The sequence below is a fragment of the Rattus rattus genome, chromosome 6, assembly GCF_011064425.1.
Source record: "Rattus rattus isolate New Zealand chromosome 6, Rrattus_CSIRO_v1, whole genome shotgun sequence".
Taxonomy (NCBI): domain Eukaryota; kingdom Metazoa; phylum Chordata; class Mammalia; order Rodentia; family Muridae; genus Rattus; species Rattus rattus.
In genome coordinates, this window is record NC_046159.1 from 41,711,950 (window position 1) to 41,729,150 (window position 17,201).

Genomic DNA, 17,201 nt, shown 5'->3' on the forward strand with positions numbered 1-17,201 from the left:
TCTCTGAAGTTGTGATATAGAGTTTTCTGAAATCATATTCTTAATCATCAGGGGATTAAGATCCTGTCAAACACCTTGGTACACGCAAAGTAGGGGTGTCTTCTAGAAGACATAATGAGTAAGACAATTCATAGATTGGCAAAGTGACGTTAAATCTAGCTGAGAATTAATAGACATGGCTGCCAGAAAATAGTAAATATCCTGGGCTTTTAATAACAACTGATACTCCACAAAATGTTTGTTCTTAGTCTCTATTCTTTCCCCCATAGAATTCTTAGACAAGCACTGCGCTGCAGGGAAAAGAATTTACTTTTCTCTAGTTTGATTTTTACTTATTCTCAGAGCTCAATTCACCTTGTGTTTCCAGATAGAGTCTTCATTGTGAGAGACTCACACAAGCCAATATAACTTGGGGTAGGATAAACAAAGACAATCCAACAGAAGGGACTCAAGGGTAGAGGACAAGGATGACATGTTGCATGTTGTATTTGGGGCCACCAAACCCTCTGGATGCTTTCACCTGGCAATTCAAGAGGCTTCCAAGTTGCTTTTCCTGGACCAATGACTCAAATGAAAGAAAATACCAAAGGAAGCAAGTTGAATTCTATTTAATGTGATACTTAGAAATTTTATTTCTATGTGCACAGAGTCTCCTCTTTTACCAAAAATTACCCTTTTCTCTCTAATTTATCTATATAGCCTACTCACATTGCCTCTGAAAAGACTGGACACAAACTGCCATTAGAAATGAGAAGCCTCAATCTTCATCCTCAAGTCTCATCCTAATCAGTTTGAAAGAAAGCAGGAATTCTTCGAGAGTGAATCTACCATCTAACACTCAGACTGGGGGGGAAGAATTTCTCATAAAACATGGGATCTTATCAATAGTCCTGAAACCTTAAGAATGACTTGAACAGTGAATTGTGGACAAAATCCTAGAGCCTACTGTATCATGATTTCGTTTATAGAAAATGTCACAAAGGACCCTTAGAGGGGTCAAGTCAGGGAGCTGTTTGCATAGCTCATGATAAAGGAGTAGGTATTATGAGGAGACAGAATCATACTCCAGTCTGTAGCATTGCAAGGAGCCATGAGAGGCAACCCTGCAGGAACAAGACAGTAATCATGGGCAGGTGCCTCAGAGTAGCAGTATTGGAGCCTGAGAGGGCCATTGGTACAGCCCTGAAGCCTGCAGGGGTCTTGTCCTGAGGCTCCACTTTGCCTCCAGAAGACTCTAAGCATGCTCCTCGAGGAGTTGGTATAATATCGGGAATCCAACCTGTTGTATTTTCTACTTCTTCCTGAAGGAGATAAGAAAAAATGAGTAGTTTCAGAAATATTCCTACCATCTTTCTCTTCCTTGAAACATTATTGTGCCACCCCAACCTTATAAGCTACCTGGAAGGCTGCAACAACCTTTACAGAGTAGGAGAGTGACAGCTTGCCTTTGAGCTTCCTGTCACTCCCTCTCCCAATTCACACTTCCCATCTCTGCTGCCATTATCCTTTGTCAGTCTTTGCCTTGCCCAGTACCATCCCTCAACTTTGCAGGGTGGCTTCTCCTGTGACACGCACATCAATGGTCTTGATCAATACTGTCTGCTGGGACTCCTTGCAGGCTTTCTCAGCTGTTTTAATGTTCTCTGGAGTCCACTCAACATTATTCAGGACCATGAGGTTTTCCATAGGATTCCTGTGGATAATAGGGTCAAGGCAGAGACAGTGTTGACTTACAGCTTAGACAAAACATGTCGACAAACACCTTCAGTTTTGCTTCCACACTAGCATAAGCTACATGGGATATTGTTTAAGTAAATGGAAATTCTTAGTGAGTTTGATAAGGAAAAACATATCAGAGAGAACTTAAGACATCGAAAAAAGATACTCTTTAAGGACATAGATGTCATAAGGTCTGAGAGGTGGTTGGATTAGCTTCTGTAAATTTGCAATTAGCTGTGGTGTTGCACACCTTTAATCCCAGCACTCGGGAGGCAGAGGCCTATGGATCTCTGAGTTTGAGGTCAACCTGATCTACAGAGTGAGTTCCAGGACAGCCAGGGCTACAGAGTGAGAAATTCTGTCTCAAAAGAAAGAAAGAAAAATAGAAAGAAAGAAAAATAGAAAGAAAGAAATCTGCAATTGCCCTAAAATTGTATGTGTGACTGTTAAGAAAGATGTTTCTAGCCTCTTATTAGTCGCACAAGAGTGGACACTTACTTAAAGGTTGTTACATGAATGTAAACACATTTTTGAGTGAAGCCTGAAAGATAGGAATTTATGTACATGTGATCTGACTTTCAAGGGTCTTTTTTCATCTGCATCTCTGAATGCCTTTACAGATATGCAAACTTTCTTGCCAAACTTGTTTTCAGAGTTTTTTGAATCAACACTGAATGGAGCAAGGTTGAATGGCAAAGTGTGATTAGGCCACCTAAAGACAAGATTCCTTCCCATGCAATTGTAGGCTTTTGCTTCTAGACTGACTCACTCTGATGCTTCTTCCCCCAGCTCATTGGTCACATAGATGATATCAGGGTATCCCATGCAACTGGAGATGTTAATTCTGGGATAGTAGAAGAAGAAGATGAGGCACATCTCATTAATGGTGCTGGCACCTCCCTGGAGAAGGTGAGAGAAGGAGAGACAGGTATACAAACGTGTGCAGAGAGGGAAAAGGCAACCAACAAAGTGTGAAAGTTGTCACTTTTCTAGAGAGTTCTTTATCTTCCCATAGGGTCTAGCTCACCACACCTTACCAGATGGCTTCCTTTCTTATTTCCAGTCATTGAACAAGTATTAATAGTATTTCTAAAGAATTAGTCTTTAGTGTATTCTACATATCTTTCTTATCTTTGACATTTCCAGTACTACCCTCTAGTGTGGGTTAGACTCACTACTTTGCCAGTGTCAGCCAGACCCTTGGCTTTATTACATTCTCTTCTCCCTACAGGTGCTGCTAGTACATTTATAATAGTGTGTGTGTGTGTGTGTGTGTGTGTGTGTGTGTGTGTGAATGATAATTTATTCTGAGACAAATTATTTGATTGCATACAAAAGCCCCTAGTCTATCTATTCCCCTCCATTATTGACCTGGCAAATACAATTTGACAGTTAGACCCTGCTGTCTAAGAGTTGTAGGTAGGACAATATCTTCTCTGCTTTGAGAACTCTTCCTAGCCACAAATCTCTTAACCTAATCCCATTATTTCCTATGTCTTCCCTTATTCCTTAATCCTTCCTTGCTGATGTATGGCTTTGTCATTTCTGTCCTTCACCAGAACTCAGCATGACGATGTGTCTAGAACCATAGTGATTCACGTGATACATGTGTTGTCTTATGATTCATGAAGTGACACTAAACAGTAATTCCTGTTTCTCCATTCTGATGTCTTCTACCTTGATTTTACAATAACGTGTATGGCTGTGTTTCCTTCCTTGAACATGCATTATCCTTTCTGAAGCACTGAATTGGACCCTATGTAGAGTTGTTGGCTTCTTTGTAATCATGGTAACAATAGTTTGCTCTATGTGAGCATCTACTATAAGGGAAGTAATGGTCCCATTGTCCTACATGTTGTAACCAATTATTTCCATCATCTTATGCGATAGTATTATTATTTTTCCTTATGAATTTAGAATGAAACCAAGATTTTGAATACTTTGTCCAGGTAAGAAAGCTGATAAATGATTATGCTGGTATTCTAACCCAGGGTAGTTATGACTCCAAGGTCATTAATTGTGCTGAGAAGATGAAGATGAGAGATAGAGATGCCATAACACATCCTCTTATGGTCTTAGTGGGTCACCAATGGGGAGTATACAGAATCTCTATCTTGGATGGATGGAATTGTAAGAACATGAAAAGCCTCACAGAAGAGAGGAAAATACAGAAGAGAGCTGGAACAATCAGAATTAGTAGACAGTTTTCTAGGATGCAGCTTTCTTCAAGGGCTAAAGTCATTGCTCCTACTGTGGACAAAGACACTTACAAAAGTCATGAAGTCACGATCCAGTGTCTGATAATGGCATTCTATCAGCAGCTCATCCCCCTGTTCACAGTGAAGCATGAGAGCAGAGAGTAAGTCAAAGAGGCACTGCTACAGTCTTAAGAATCGTCTGGGCTGACAGTGAGTTAGTTTCCTTGCTCTCTCCCTTGCTCCAGCCATTATCCCTCCTCAAGTTCCTACCGGCTTAATCACTACAGGATGAGGTAAGTCCCGAGACTCTTGCAGATTGAAATCATAGGAGAAATCTTTACATACTATTTGGAGTTGGGTTCCGTTTCTAGAGGGAGAGAAGAGCAGAAAGACAGAAATGAGAAGATTAAGCAGAGAAGGCCAGACCAATAAAGATGCTGTAAGTGGCCTCTTTCAGGGAATGCAAATGAAATAAACATAAAGGATTCTTCTTTCATAGTCTATTCCACTCTCTCCAGTTTAGCTTCTTTTTATTCTTAACCAGGGATAACATCAGGCAGAAGCAGCAGCTGTCACCATACACAGAAAGGAAAGGTTCAAGGCTTTTAATTACCTATATTGCAGAGCTTGCAGTGACCGCCCAGCTAAGTGGGTATGGAGCAGGCAGGCTGATACATATATGTCAGATACTGGAGCCCCATTCATCTGTAACAAGAAGTCATATTGGATTGGTCAAGAAATCATCTTTATTTTTCCTCTGTTGATGCTTGATAGCATCTTTTTCTTGGTCTGATTAAGAGTTGTTCTAATTTTTTGTGCTTCGATTCCATTGAGTTTGTTCTTGGACAATTTCATGCATGAAGTATATTCTGAAAACTATCCCACTCCCTCTAATCTCTCTGCTAAGTTTATTACCCACCTTTTCCCACATTAGCCTCCTGCCCACAACTTTGCTATTGTTTTGTTTTGATTTGTCCTGTGGTGCCCACTGAGTTTAAACTGGGTCACCTCTGTTGACCATGAGTTTGGAACTAGCTGATGGATCCTTCTGGAATCATTGGTGAATGCACAATGGTTACCTTTCTCCCATCAATAGCCAGTACTAGCATGGAAAGGCCCCTTCTTGACCCATGACTGAGAGTTGATGGTACCAGTCTTGGGTTGGCTTGCTGCAGGCAGCCACAGCTGCTATGAAGTCACGATTGCATTGGTTGTGTCAAACCATACCAAGAAGACGACATCTCTAGCCCTTCTACCCCTGCTTTCCCACGTGGATGTTACCACTCACATTATTTCCACTGAACCATCTTGTCCCCCTTTTCGCCCAAGTTCTTTGCCCCTAAAGCCCTGACACATTTTCTCTGTTGCAGAATGTGTGCTTGCCACTTTTCTGAGCACCAGGCTTTAGCTACTTTTCAAATCTGTGGCTCAGGCTTGTGACTTTCGAAATTAGACCAGAACTCTGATGGAGAACAAGAAATCTCAGAGAATACATGCATCTCAGTTTCACCTCTTCAAACTTGTCTGTCTTGCATAGCCCATAGGACAAGAAAGCCTCAGCACCCGGGGGTATAAAGTGAATAGGGAAAACTGAGATGCCCAGCTGGAGGACTCCCATGTCATATTTGCGAAGGTGCGAGGTGTAGTACAGCCGCATCCCTGAGGTATCACGGATACCTAGAGTAGAAAGAAATACTCTCCTCAGAGTGTGGGAGTGGGTCAAAATGTTCAGGAAAGCTGGAATGGGCGATGACAAACAGACTCCAGCATCCATGCTACATGTCTCCCACATTCAGAGGAACCAGTTGTTTCCAACAGCTGCCTTCTCACAAGTCCTTTGGATACTCACCAGGAAGGTTCTGAAAATTGCTGTAATGAATTTCCAGTCGGATCCATTGAGGGTCAAAGGGGGTTCCAATAGAGATGCCTACATCATCTGGAAACTGGTAGCTCTGTGGTGATTGGAAAACACGGCAGTGATGTGCGAAAGGCTAGAGACGAGATGCTTGGATCCAAGCTCTGGATATGCCCTAGTTTTCTAACCTTTCTTTCAGAACTTCTATGCCCCCAGGTCTTCCATTAGCCCATTGCCTAACAGCATGCACCCCTTTGTCACAAAATGCCTCCATCTCAGGACTTACAAGGCCCCCAACAGCCCAGCCTGCGATGACATGGGAGCAGAGGGAGAAGGCAGGGTCTGCTCCGTAACATTCACCGATGCCTGTGGGCAGCACACTAGAATTGCCGCATGCATACACGAGAACATGATGCACCATTGTCTCATTGCGTTCCACCAATATAGGTTCAAACTGGACAGAGAAAGGAGGGTAGATGATAGTTAAGATTCTTATTCATAATATGCATCATATTCTTATTATTCAGTCCTTCCTGCTTCCCAAAGCTATGCCATTCTCTACTCCGGGTTTGTCCTCATCTGTTTCTCTCCCTGAAACCTATCACCTTACCTAAACTCTACTAGACTCATCTCTTAAATACATTTCAACCCCCATCTCTTTAAATCCATTTCTTGGGTGCACAGCTCACAGTGCTCAGTGACCAGGGACCTTCCGATGATTCTGTTTTTAGTGACCTCAGTCAGTTCACAGTGTGCATATATGTATCCACATTCCTTTGAAATCTATTTTTTAAATGCCCCCAATACCTTGGAACTTGTAAAATTATATTCTTGTACTTGGCCTAAATTAAAAACAGTTAAAAAACTAGAAGACTGATTTTGATTTCACTCTGACTTGATTTTCTTATGGGTTGACAGTGCATGGCCACATCCCTTTCTTGTTTTTAATAGCTCTGTTGCTAAAAGAAAATAATTCTGGGATCATGATAGGACTTGAAATTGCTATTTTCAAAAATATACTAATTACTATCTTCTGTCAGAATATCCTCCATTTGAATAAAATACTTTTGGTAGTTATAGTTCTGTCCCCAGGAAATTATGTGGCTTCCAATCCTATAAAACTCTACCTGGCCCTACCCAACATTCCTTCTCTGTTATTTCCTCACAGCAACCTTTTCAATCTTTAGACTCCAACATTCCCATTGCTTCACTACAGTGCCCTTTCTACTTTGATGGACTTTGTCTTTTGGTTCACATACCTTGTAGATGTGATGCTTTTTGCTGACAATAGGGAGCTGGAGAAAGGTGCAGGCATATGTGGTATCCTCCTCTGGAATGAGGAACTGGGGAAAGATGCAAAATACTGGGTGGAGTGGGAATGAGGGTCCCCCAAAAGCAGGGACATAGACAGGTTATGGAGCAGAGATCATCTTAGGGCTAGATTGGGACTTCTCACAGGGTCAAGGGGACTCATAGTAATTTTAGTCTAAGAAATGTGCAGGTATTGGGTGCAAGATGAAGGGTTTAGGATGACAGGGGAGATGGAGGAAGGTAGAGGCAGATAATATGGTATGGTGGAGTCTTACATTACTGATCTTCAAGTCATAGATGACAGTGTCTTCAGGGGCATCTTCATCATCATATTGTAGTATTTGAAGCAAGAAGATGGACTTGACAAAAGTATGCTCCCGACTCATCTTTGGTATGTCATCCAGGCCATAGGCAGCTAGGACCCTCATGGTATCACTCTATGGGTACCACAAACATTGAAGGCCTAACTTCAACAGCACTTTGGATTTACCTATATTCAGTTTCTTATGTGGGACACTCATCTACACAGTAGAATAAGAATAACTTGAGACAAGATTAATGTGGCTTTAGTTCTACCTCTGAGCTGAACTCATTTGTTGTGCTTAACCCTTTCCCATTCTTTCTCTCTACACCTGCAGAATAAGAAGGTTGAACCAAACTCAAACTCCAAACAGTGATATTCAGTGGAATTGGTCAGAGTCCTTTAATAGGGGAAGAATACAATGGGGCACTTAGTCATTGGGTGAGACCATTCCAAGGAATCATTGCAGATATTAAGAGGTGATACAACTAGACAGTACCCAAGAAGACCTAAGGATAAAAGTCCTATGAATTACTCTGATGCATTACTCTGGTGACTATATCTTTCTAGGAGATGCTGATTGTGGCTATTTTTTTTCCCTTTTTCACATCTTACCGTAATGTCATGATCATGTGGATCACAGGATCTGAAGGGCCGGGAAAAGCGCATAGTGGTCGAGACAGAATCTTCTGTGAGCTTTAGGAGTTCAGCATCTTGGCTCCCATCCTGTTCTAGAGTGTCTTCATCCAGAAGGTGCTGATCCTGAGGTCCAATGATAATTAAGAAGAAAGAACCAGGATCCCAAACAATTAAGCTTTGGGACAGCAAGTATATGCTAAAATCACAGAAGTCACCTACCAACATTGCACAAATAGATATGTTCCTAAGAAAGACATGTCTGTTGGAGATTTACCACTGGCTTTACTATTTTCACTTCAAATGTTAGATTCATAAATTCTAATAATCATTGAAATCTTTAGAAAAACTTATCTGAATTATCTGTATATTCTCGTGATGCTTTGATTATACATTTTTGTGTACTGTGATGAGTATAACACTATATAAGTACAGTTCAGAGCTGTGATTGTGAGCTTTGAATATGTGAATCTAGGGAGAAAAATGAACTAATATTGCATTTGTAAAAGGCAGATTATAGCAGTGGTTCTCAGCCTGTGGGTTGTGACCCCTTTGGGGTATCAAAGGACACTTTCATAGCGATCACATATCAGATATCCTGAATTTTAGATATTTGCATTACAATTATAACAATAAGAAAATTACAGTTAGAAATAAATAGCAACAAAAATAATTCTATGTTTGGGTGTCTCTCCAACATAGCATTAGAAAGGTTGAGAACCAATGGATTATAGTAATCCCTCTCAGTGATGCTATGGGGTTTAAAATGACAAGAACTTAAAACAAAAGTGCTTAACATTTTTGCTTCTTTTGCTATCATTATGTTATTAGACAATTTCATTCTGGGGTCCACCCGAGTGACTGTAAGGGCACTGGAGAGAGAAAGACTGTTCTAATAATGGAAATTTTTCGATGACCTGCATTTACTGTGATCCTAGAAAGTAAGTTGTATTAGACTCTTACAGTATAAAATCTCTTCTCTCTTTAAAGTCTGCAGACAAATGGCCTAGACGACATAGACTGAAGTGCTAGAGTATCATCGTAGGGAGAAATCTGCAGTCAACTAGAGTTCACTGTGCTTGGCTGTGTTTGCAGAAAAGTTCTTTCCTAGACACAAAGCCATCCTCAACCCAGGGAAGGAGCTCTTCTGTGGGTTAGAGGTTGGAGACTATGGACATGAAGCCATCTTCAACTGTTGCTTATTCCTAGACTTACCGAAAAGTAGACATTGCCATTGGGTAGGACACCTCCAACTACCAGATCACTTCCCACAAACGTGTAGCGATCTGTGATGCCCAGGCCAACCCAGCCAGTTGTTTGGACTTGCAGTTCAAATGTGATTATCTCAGTCTCATAATCAAAGTCCCAGCGCAGGAAAACAGCATGGGAAGGATCTAGGAATCTGGAATAACGAAGGGGGGATGTAGGGCTGAGGCGCTTGCCTTGGGAAAAGGCTGCCAGGACCCAAAGTAAGAAAAGCCTGAAGAAGAGAAAACAGGCCATGGCTCATGGGGCCTGGAACAGCTTTCTTAAAGACGACACTCAAGAGCTCCGGACTTATATGCATCTATACTTGTGCCTGGCACAGTGCCATGGGGGAGGAACAGGTTGGTATTCGTCTGATCTGATTATCCACTGTGCACAGAGTGGTGCCACTTACATAACTTGAGCCAGAAGTGTACAGGGAGGACACAGAGTAGGATTGTCTCATTTGGATTCAGGGACCTAATGTGAAATTGGAAAGAATTATGCAGTTTTCCATAACAACTTTATGATAGGGTCATGCCTGATGGAAACCTGTAGAGTCAGGGAGGTTCTCAATTTTCCTCCACCTCTCTGCTACTCCATATCTACCCTACTTCTGTAATAACCTTAGCAAATAACATTCCTTTCAATACACCCTTCCCACCCCAGTTTTGTGGTCTTTCACCATTGTGTCGATGTATAGAATGGAGGCAGTGGAACGGAAACATATCCTTTTGACTTCCTGGTATAGTGGAGGAGAGAGAGAAAGAGAGGTGTTAAAGGAAAGACTATAATTTCAGTCTCCTGCAGAAACCTGTGTTTCTAATCATAGGAAGAACACTTAGAGTTGAAAGACTTCTACAAAGTTGGACAAGTCTGGGCAGTATCGATTTTTAGCAATTCATACAGAGGAGCAAGAAGTGAGGGGAAGAAGAAAGGGGGGGGGAATGAGAAACATGTAAATTTGCCTGTGGGACAGTTTGTGCTTCTGTACTGCAAAAATGAGTGACTTTTCAAAGAAATCAGAGTTCAACTATTCTCCCCCTACAGGTTTAGCCAAGGTTTTGTACTTTCAAGTGCCTTGGTATTATGTAAACAATTAAAGCCCCAAAAAGAATATTTGAACAATAGGCCATAATGAAACAAGTCTGTTTAATTGCATGACAATTCCAGCTCATTTAATTTTTAGATAAGTGGGGCTGGAAGGAGTAGCATCAATAGGGTATGGTCGCGTACCCTGTCTGTCAGTGATGGAGTTGAATGGCAGACTGTAAGGAAGCCTGTCTCATCTACGTACTTTGTATTACTTCCTCAAGCCACTGACACTCCTAGGACAGCAGTCCTCTGAGTGCTTTGCCATGATCGTGTATTATAGTGGAAGGAATCAGTGTCATTTGCTGATTAATTCTCAGAGAGGAAGAAATCTGTGCCATACAAGATTTAATGACTCCTGTCTCCTGACTTGAGGAGATAAATCTTTTTTGTTCATTGGATTCCCACTGCATGTCCTGAAGTTCTCTAGACAACAGAGAAGACGCATACCCTTAAGACCTCACCTGAATTGCTTACTGAACTCAAAAAGCTGCTAAAGTTGTTGGCTACTGTGGTGTGGACTTGAGTAGTGATTAAGATGCAGTTTCAGGTGGGGGGGGGGAGAAATGTTCCAAGGAGGTAGCCATGACCTCCAACGCTGAGGAGCTAGCTAGCCATCTGATCTAGAAACAAGAGGCTTAACCTGGCTCAGTACTGCAAGCTGGTCAAGATAAGAGGGGACAGGCAGATCCCTGGAGGCAATGACCTTGGATGGCAGGAAGGTTAGCAAGGGAGATAACAAGAGTGTGAGAGACATTCTGATCCCAATCTCTTAGAGGATTAGGCTGAAGAGGGGTCAGCTGAAGCTAGGACAGACAGCTGAGTAAACTGAGAAGGGCCCAGGTTCCCTTATCCTGGAGTCTGCTTGGCTGGCCAGAGTGCTGTCCTTAGGAAAGGAGCTCTGCAGGAGGAGCTAGGAGCCACTGACTTCAGACACAGGGAATCTCTGCTCTACCCTCTTCTTCCTGGCTCTTAAAGCTCAAAGAGTTTATTTTGCTTTTTAAAGAGATTTATAGAGGCTGGAAGAACTTGTTCTTTTCAAAAATAAATACCATAAAAAAATGAAGGGTGAAAGTGTTATCAAACTTGGGGGGGGGTTCATAGCTGAATGAAAAAAGCAATTAAAAGAAGGACATGACTATTCCTAAAATATGCAGAAGATTTTTATTGTACATATAAGGGAGACCATAGTCAGAGACATCTGGAAAAGTTTTGAACTTGACCCTAAAAAGAGGGGACAGGAGCGGCCAGGAGAGTAAAAGGTAGATAAAAGGACAGCATAGCAAAATGGCTGGATTTATAGGGGAGGGTAGCTGGGAAAGGCAGCCCAGCCCCTGAGTTGGAGAAGTTAAGGGTAGAGGGTGAGTATGCTGGTCATGCCTTATAATAGGTAGGGACTAAGGAATGCTGGGTGAACCTGGCATCCAGGTCCACTTTGATATGTTAAATAAGCAACTCAGCTAGCCATTTGTCTCAGGATTGAGACCTAACAAAAGCCAGTAGCCCAAGCCACTTGTACTCAATAAGTCAATTAAAACAACTAAATCAATAATAAAAAAGTAGACACATTTGTGCCCAGAGATAAGGTTGTCCCACAGCCCTCCAGACCTGAAACCTGCCCAGAGAGGACTGGTCTTCAAGGAGTGCTTGCTCTCACTCCTAAGATCACAGGCTCACAGGCCCACAGGAGGGACAAATTCCAGTCAGAGACAGTAAGATCAACTAACATCAGGAATTGAACAAAACCATCCAGAATCTAAAAATGGAAATAGAAACAATAAAGAAATTGCAAATGGAGACAACCCTAGAGATATAAAACTTACAAAAGAGGTCATAGATACAAGCATCACCAGAAGAATACAAGAGATAAGAGAGAGAATCTCAGGGGCAGAAGACACCATAGAAAACATTGACACAATCATCAAAGAAAATGCAAAATGCGAAAAGCTCCTAACACAAAACAGCCCAGAAATCCAGGACACAATGAGAAGACCAACCATAAAAATTATAGGTATAGAAGAGAGCTTAGATTCCCAAATTAAAGGGCCAGTAAATATCTTCAACAAAATTATAGAAGAAAACTTTCCTAACCTAAAGAAAGAGATGCCCATGAACATACAAGGAGCCTACAGAACTCCAAATAGATTGGATCAGAAAAGAAATTCTCCTATCACATAATAGTCAAAATACTAAATGCACAAAACAAAGAAAGAATATTAAAAGCAGAAAGGGAAAAGGTCAAGTAATATATAAAGGCAGAATTATCAAAATTATACCAGCCTTCTCAACAGAGACTATGAAAGTGAGAAGATCCTGGACAGATGTCATAAAAACCCTAAAAGAACACAAATGCCAGCCTAGGCTACTATCCAACAAAAGTCTCTATTAACATAGATGGAGAAACAAAGATATTCCAGGACAAAACCAAATTTATATAATATCTTTCTACAAATCCAGTCTTACAAAGGAAAATAGATGGAAAACTCCAACCCGTGGTGTAGGGGATAGACCCTCAAAAAAGGAAGAAATTAATTTTCTTTCAATGAATCCAAAGAAAATAGCCACATAAACATAATCCCACCTTTAACAACAAAAATAACAGAAAAAGATAATCACTATTCCTTAATATTTCTTTACAACAATGGACTCAATTCCCCAATAAAAAGACAGAGACTAACAGAATGGATATGGAAAGAGGACCCAGTATTTTGCTGCCTAAAGAAAATACAACTCAGTGACAAAGACAGACACTGCCTCAGAGTAAAAGGATGAAAACAAATTTTCAAGCAAATGGTCCCAAGAAACAAGCTGTAGTAGCCATTCTAATACTGAATAAAATCAAATTTCAACCAAAAGTTATAAAAGAAAAGATAAGGAAGGACAAATCATACTCATCAAAGGAAAAATCTACCAGGATGACCTCTCAATTATGAACATCTATGCTCCAAATGCAAGAGTACCCACATTCATAAAAGAAACTTCACTAAAGCTCAAAGCATATATTACACCATACACAATAACAGTGGGAGACTTCATCACTCTACTATCATCAATGGACAGATCACAGAAAGTAAAACTAAATGGAGAGACAGTGAAACTATCAGAAGTTATGAACCAAATGGATTTAACAGATAACTGTAGAACATTTCATCCTAAAACAAAAGAATATACCTTCTCAGCACCTTATGGTAGCTTCTCCAAAACTGATCATATAATCAGTCACAAAGCAAGCCTCAACAGATACAGGAGATTGAAATAATCCCATACATCCTATCAGATCACCACAGACTAAGTAAGGCTTATCTTCAATAACAGCAAAAATGACAGAAAGCCCACATACGCATGTAAGTTGAACAATGCTCTACTCAATGATAACTTGGTCAAAGAATAAAGAAAGAAAAGAAAGAAAGAAATTAAAGACTTTTTAGAATTTAATGAAAATGAAGGCACTACCCAAACTTATGGGACACAGTGAAAGCTGTGCTAAGAGGAAAACTAATAGCTTTGAGTGCTTCCAAAAAGAAACTGGAGAGAGCATACACTTGCAGCTTGACAGCACATCTGAAAGCTGTAGATCATAAAGAAGCAAATACACCCAAGAAGAATAGATTGCAGGAAATCATCAAACGCAGGGCTGAAATCAACCAAGTAGAAACAAAAAGGACTATACAAAGAATCAAGAAAACCAGGAGCTGGTTCCTTGAGAAACTCAACAAGATAAATAAATCCTTAGCGAGACTAAACAGAGGGCACATAGACAGTATCCAAATTAGTAAAATCAGAAATGAAAAGGGAGACATAACAATAGAAACTGAGGAAATTCAAAACACTATCAGATCCTACTACAAAAGCCTGTACTCAATAAAACTGGAACATCCAGATGAAATGGATAAGTTTTTTAGACAGATATCAGGTACTGAAGTTAAATCAGGACCAGATAAACCATCTAAACAGTCTCATACCCCCTAAAGAAATAGAAACCATCATTAAAACTCTCCCAACCAAAAAATAAATAAATAAATAAAAGCCCAGGACCAGAAGAGTTTAGTACAGAATTCTATCAGACCTTCAAATACCAAATTATTCCACAAAATAAAAACAGAATGAACAATACTCAATTCCTTCTATGAAGCCACAATTACACTTATACCTAAACCACACAAAGACCCAACAAAGAAAGAAAACTTCGGACCAATTTCCCTCATGAATATCCATGCAAAAATGCTCAGTAAAACTGAATCCAAAAACACATCAAAAGGATCATTCACCATGATCAAGTAGGCTGCATCCCAGGGATGCAGGGAATATATGGAAATCCATCAATGTAATCTATTATATAAACAAACTCAAAGGAAAAAGCCCAACACATGATCATCTCATTGGGTGCTAAGAAAGCATTTGACAAAATTCAACACCCCTTCATGATAAAAATTTGGAAAGATCAGGTATTCAAGGCTCATACCTAAACATATTAAAAACCAATATACAGCAAACCAATAGCCAACATCAAATTAAATGGAGAGAAACTTGAAGGAATCCCACTAAAATCAGGGACTAGACAAGGTGGCCCACTCCATTGCTATGTATTCAATATTGTCCCAGCCAGAGCAAGTAGACAACAAAATGAGGGCAAAGGGATATAAGTTGGAAAGGAAGAAATCAACATATCACCATTTGCAGATGATATGATAGTATACTTAAGTGACCCAAAACCTAGAGAACTCCAAACCTCATAAACACCTTCAGCAAAGTGACTGTATATAAAATTAGTTCAAACTTATCAGTAACCTTCCTCTACTCAAAGGATAAAATACTGAAAAGAAATTAGGGAAATGACACCCTTCACCATAGTCACAAATAATATAAAATACTTCGGTGTGACTTTAACCAAGCAAGTGAAAGGTCTGTATGACAAGAACTTCAGGTCTCTGAGGAAAGAAATAAAAAAAGACCTCAGGAAAGATCTCCCATGCTCTTGGATTGGCAGGATAAATGTAGTAAAAATGGATATCCTGCCAAAAGCAATTTACAGATTCAATGCAAACCCCATCAAAATTCCAACTCAATTCTTAATAGAGTTAAAAAGAGCAATTTGCAAATTCATTTGGAATAACAAAATACCCACGATAGCCAAAACTATTCTTAACAATAAAAGACCTTCTGGGGAAAATCACCATCCCTGACCTCAAGCTGTATTACAGAGCAATCGTGATAAAAACTGCATGGTATTAGTAGAAACAGGCAGGTAGATCAATGGAATAGAATTGAAGACCCAGAAATGAACCCACATACCTATGGTCACTTGATCTTTGACAAAGAAGCTAATACCATTCAATGAAAAAAAGACAGCATTTTCAACAATTGGTGCTGGTTCAACTGGAGGTTGGCATGTAGAAGAGTGCAAACCGATCTATTCTTATCTCCTTGTACAAAGCTCACATTCAAATGGATCAATGTCTTCCTCATAAAACCAGATACACTGAAACTAATAGAAGAAAACGTGGGGAAGAGCCATGAACAAATAAGCATAGGGGAAAATTTCTTGAACAGAATACCAATCACTTATGCTCAAAGATCAAGAATGGACAAATGGGACCTCTTAAAATAGCAAAAATTCTGTAAGGCAAAGAAAGGCACTGTCAATAACACAAAACGGCCACCAACAGAGAAAAAGATTGTTGAAAAGATTGAGAAAAGATTGTTACCAATCCTACATCTGATAGAGGACAGAGGGTTAATATCTAATGTATACTAAGAGCTTAAGAAGTTAGATGCCAAAGAACCAAATAATTCTATTAAAAAATGGAGTACAGAGCTGAACAGTTCTCACCTGAGGGATAATGAAGGGCTGAGAAGCACATAAAGAAATGCTCGACATTTTTAGTCATCATGGAAATAAAAATCAAACAACCATAGTATTTCACCTTATACCAGTAAGAATGGATAAAATAAAAAAAACTCTGGTGACAGTAGATGCTGGCGAGGATGTGGAGAAAAAGGGACACTTCCCCATTGTTGGTGGGATTGTAAGTTGGTACAACCATTCTGGAAATCAGTCTGGTGGTTCCTCAGAAAACTGGACATAGTACTACCTCAGGACACAGCTATTCGACTCCTGGGCATATACCCAAAAGAAACTCCAACATATAACAAAGACACATGCTCTGCTTTGTTCATAGCAGCCTTATTTATAATAGCCAGAAGCTGCAAAGAACCCAGATGCCCTTCAGTAGATGAGTGGATACAGAAAATGTGGTACATCTACACAATGGAGTACTACTCAGCTATTAAAAACAAGGACTTTATGAAATTCATAGGCGAATGGATGGAACTAGAAAATATCATCCTGAGTGAGGTAACCCAATCACAGAAAACCACACATGGTATGCACTCATTGATAAGTTGATATTAGCTCCAAAGCTCAGATTACCCAAGATACAATCCACAGACCACATGAAGCTCAAGAAGCAGTATAACCAAAGTGAGGATGCTTCAATCCTTAGAAGAAGGAACAAAAATGTTCATAGGAGGAGATATGGAGACAAAGTTTGGAGCAGACACTGAAGGAATAGCCATTCAGAGCCTGCCCCACATGGGGTTTCAGCCCATATACAAACAGTCACCAAACCCAGACAATTTTGCTTGTTGCGGTAAAATTAAAATAAATGCTTCCTTTTATCATGCACTAGGTCCAGCGCTGTAGTGCTCCATGACATCTGTTTGATATTTTCATCTCAGTCAGCAGAGCCTCTCACCCGCTTTGCTGCATCCCATATCACACTGCCAATGGCTACTCTGAACCTGGCAGCAATCTCTCTATCCATCTAGTTCCCAAGGTGGGTTG

The 17,201-nt window shown here is 40.3% G+C and overlaps 1 protein-coding gene across 1 annotated transcript; it reads right to left on the reverse strand.

Moving 5' to 3' along the window:
- Window positions 1-1,058: 1,058 nt before the first annotated feature.
- Window positions 1,059-9,523, reverse strand: LOC116902695 (DBH-like monooxygenase protein 2). Its single transcript, XM_032905051.1, has 13 exons — window positions 9,236-9,523; window positions 8,000-8,146; window positions 7,359-7,520; window positions 7,032-7,115; window positions 6,059-6,226; window positions 5,767-5,869; window positions 5,428-5,594; window positions 4,531-4,622; window positions 4,188-4,284; window positions 3,990-4,049; window positions 2,489-2,619; window positions 1,576-1,693; window positions 1,059-1,301 (listed from the first exon to the last, which is right to left on the reverse strand). Exons 1-13 carry the CDS (start codon window positions 9,521-9,523, stop codon window positions 1,059-1,061), a joined length of 1,860 nt encoding a protein of 619 aa, XP_032760942.1.
- Window positions 9,524-17,201: the final 7,678 nt, after the last annotated feature.

What these genes read in the sequence shown, in the direction of transcription:
- LOC116902695 (XM_032905051.1), bottom strand. Translation starts at nt 9,523, where the DNA reads ATGGCCTGTTTTCTCTTCTTCAGGCTTTTCTTACTTTGGGTCCTGGCA. An exon ending in CTGCAAGCTCTGCAATATAG is followed by an intron (nt 4,285 to 4,530) that starts GTAATTAAAAGC and finishes CTCTCCCTCTAG; the next exon opens with AAACGGAACCCAACTCCAAA. An exon ending in ATCGTGACTTCATGACTTTT is followed by an intron (nt 2,620 to 3,989) that starts GTAAGTGTCTTT and finishes CACCTTCTCCAG; the next exon opens with GGAGGTGCCAGCACCATTAA.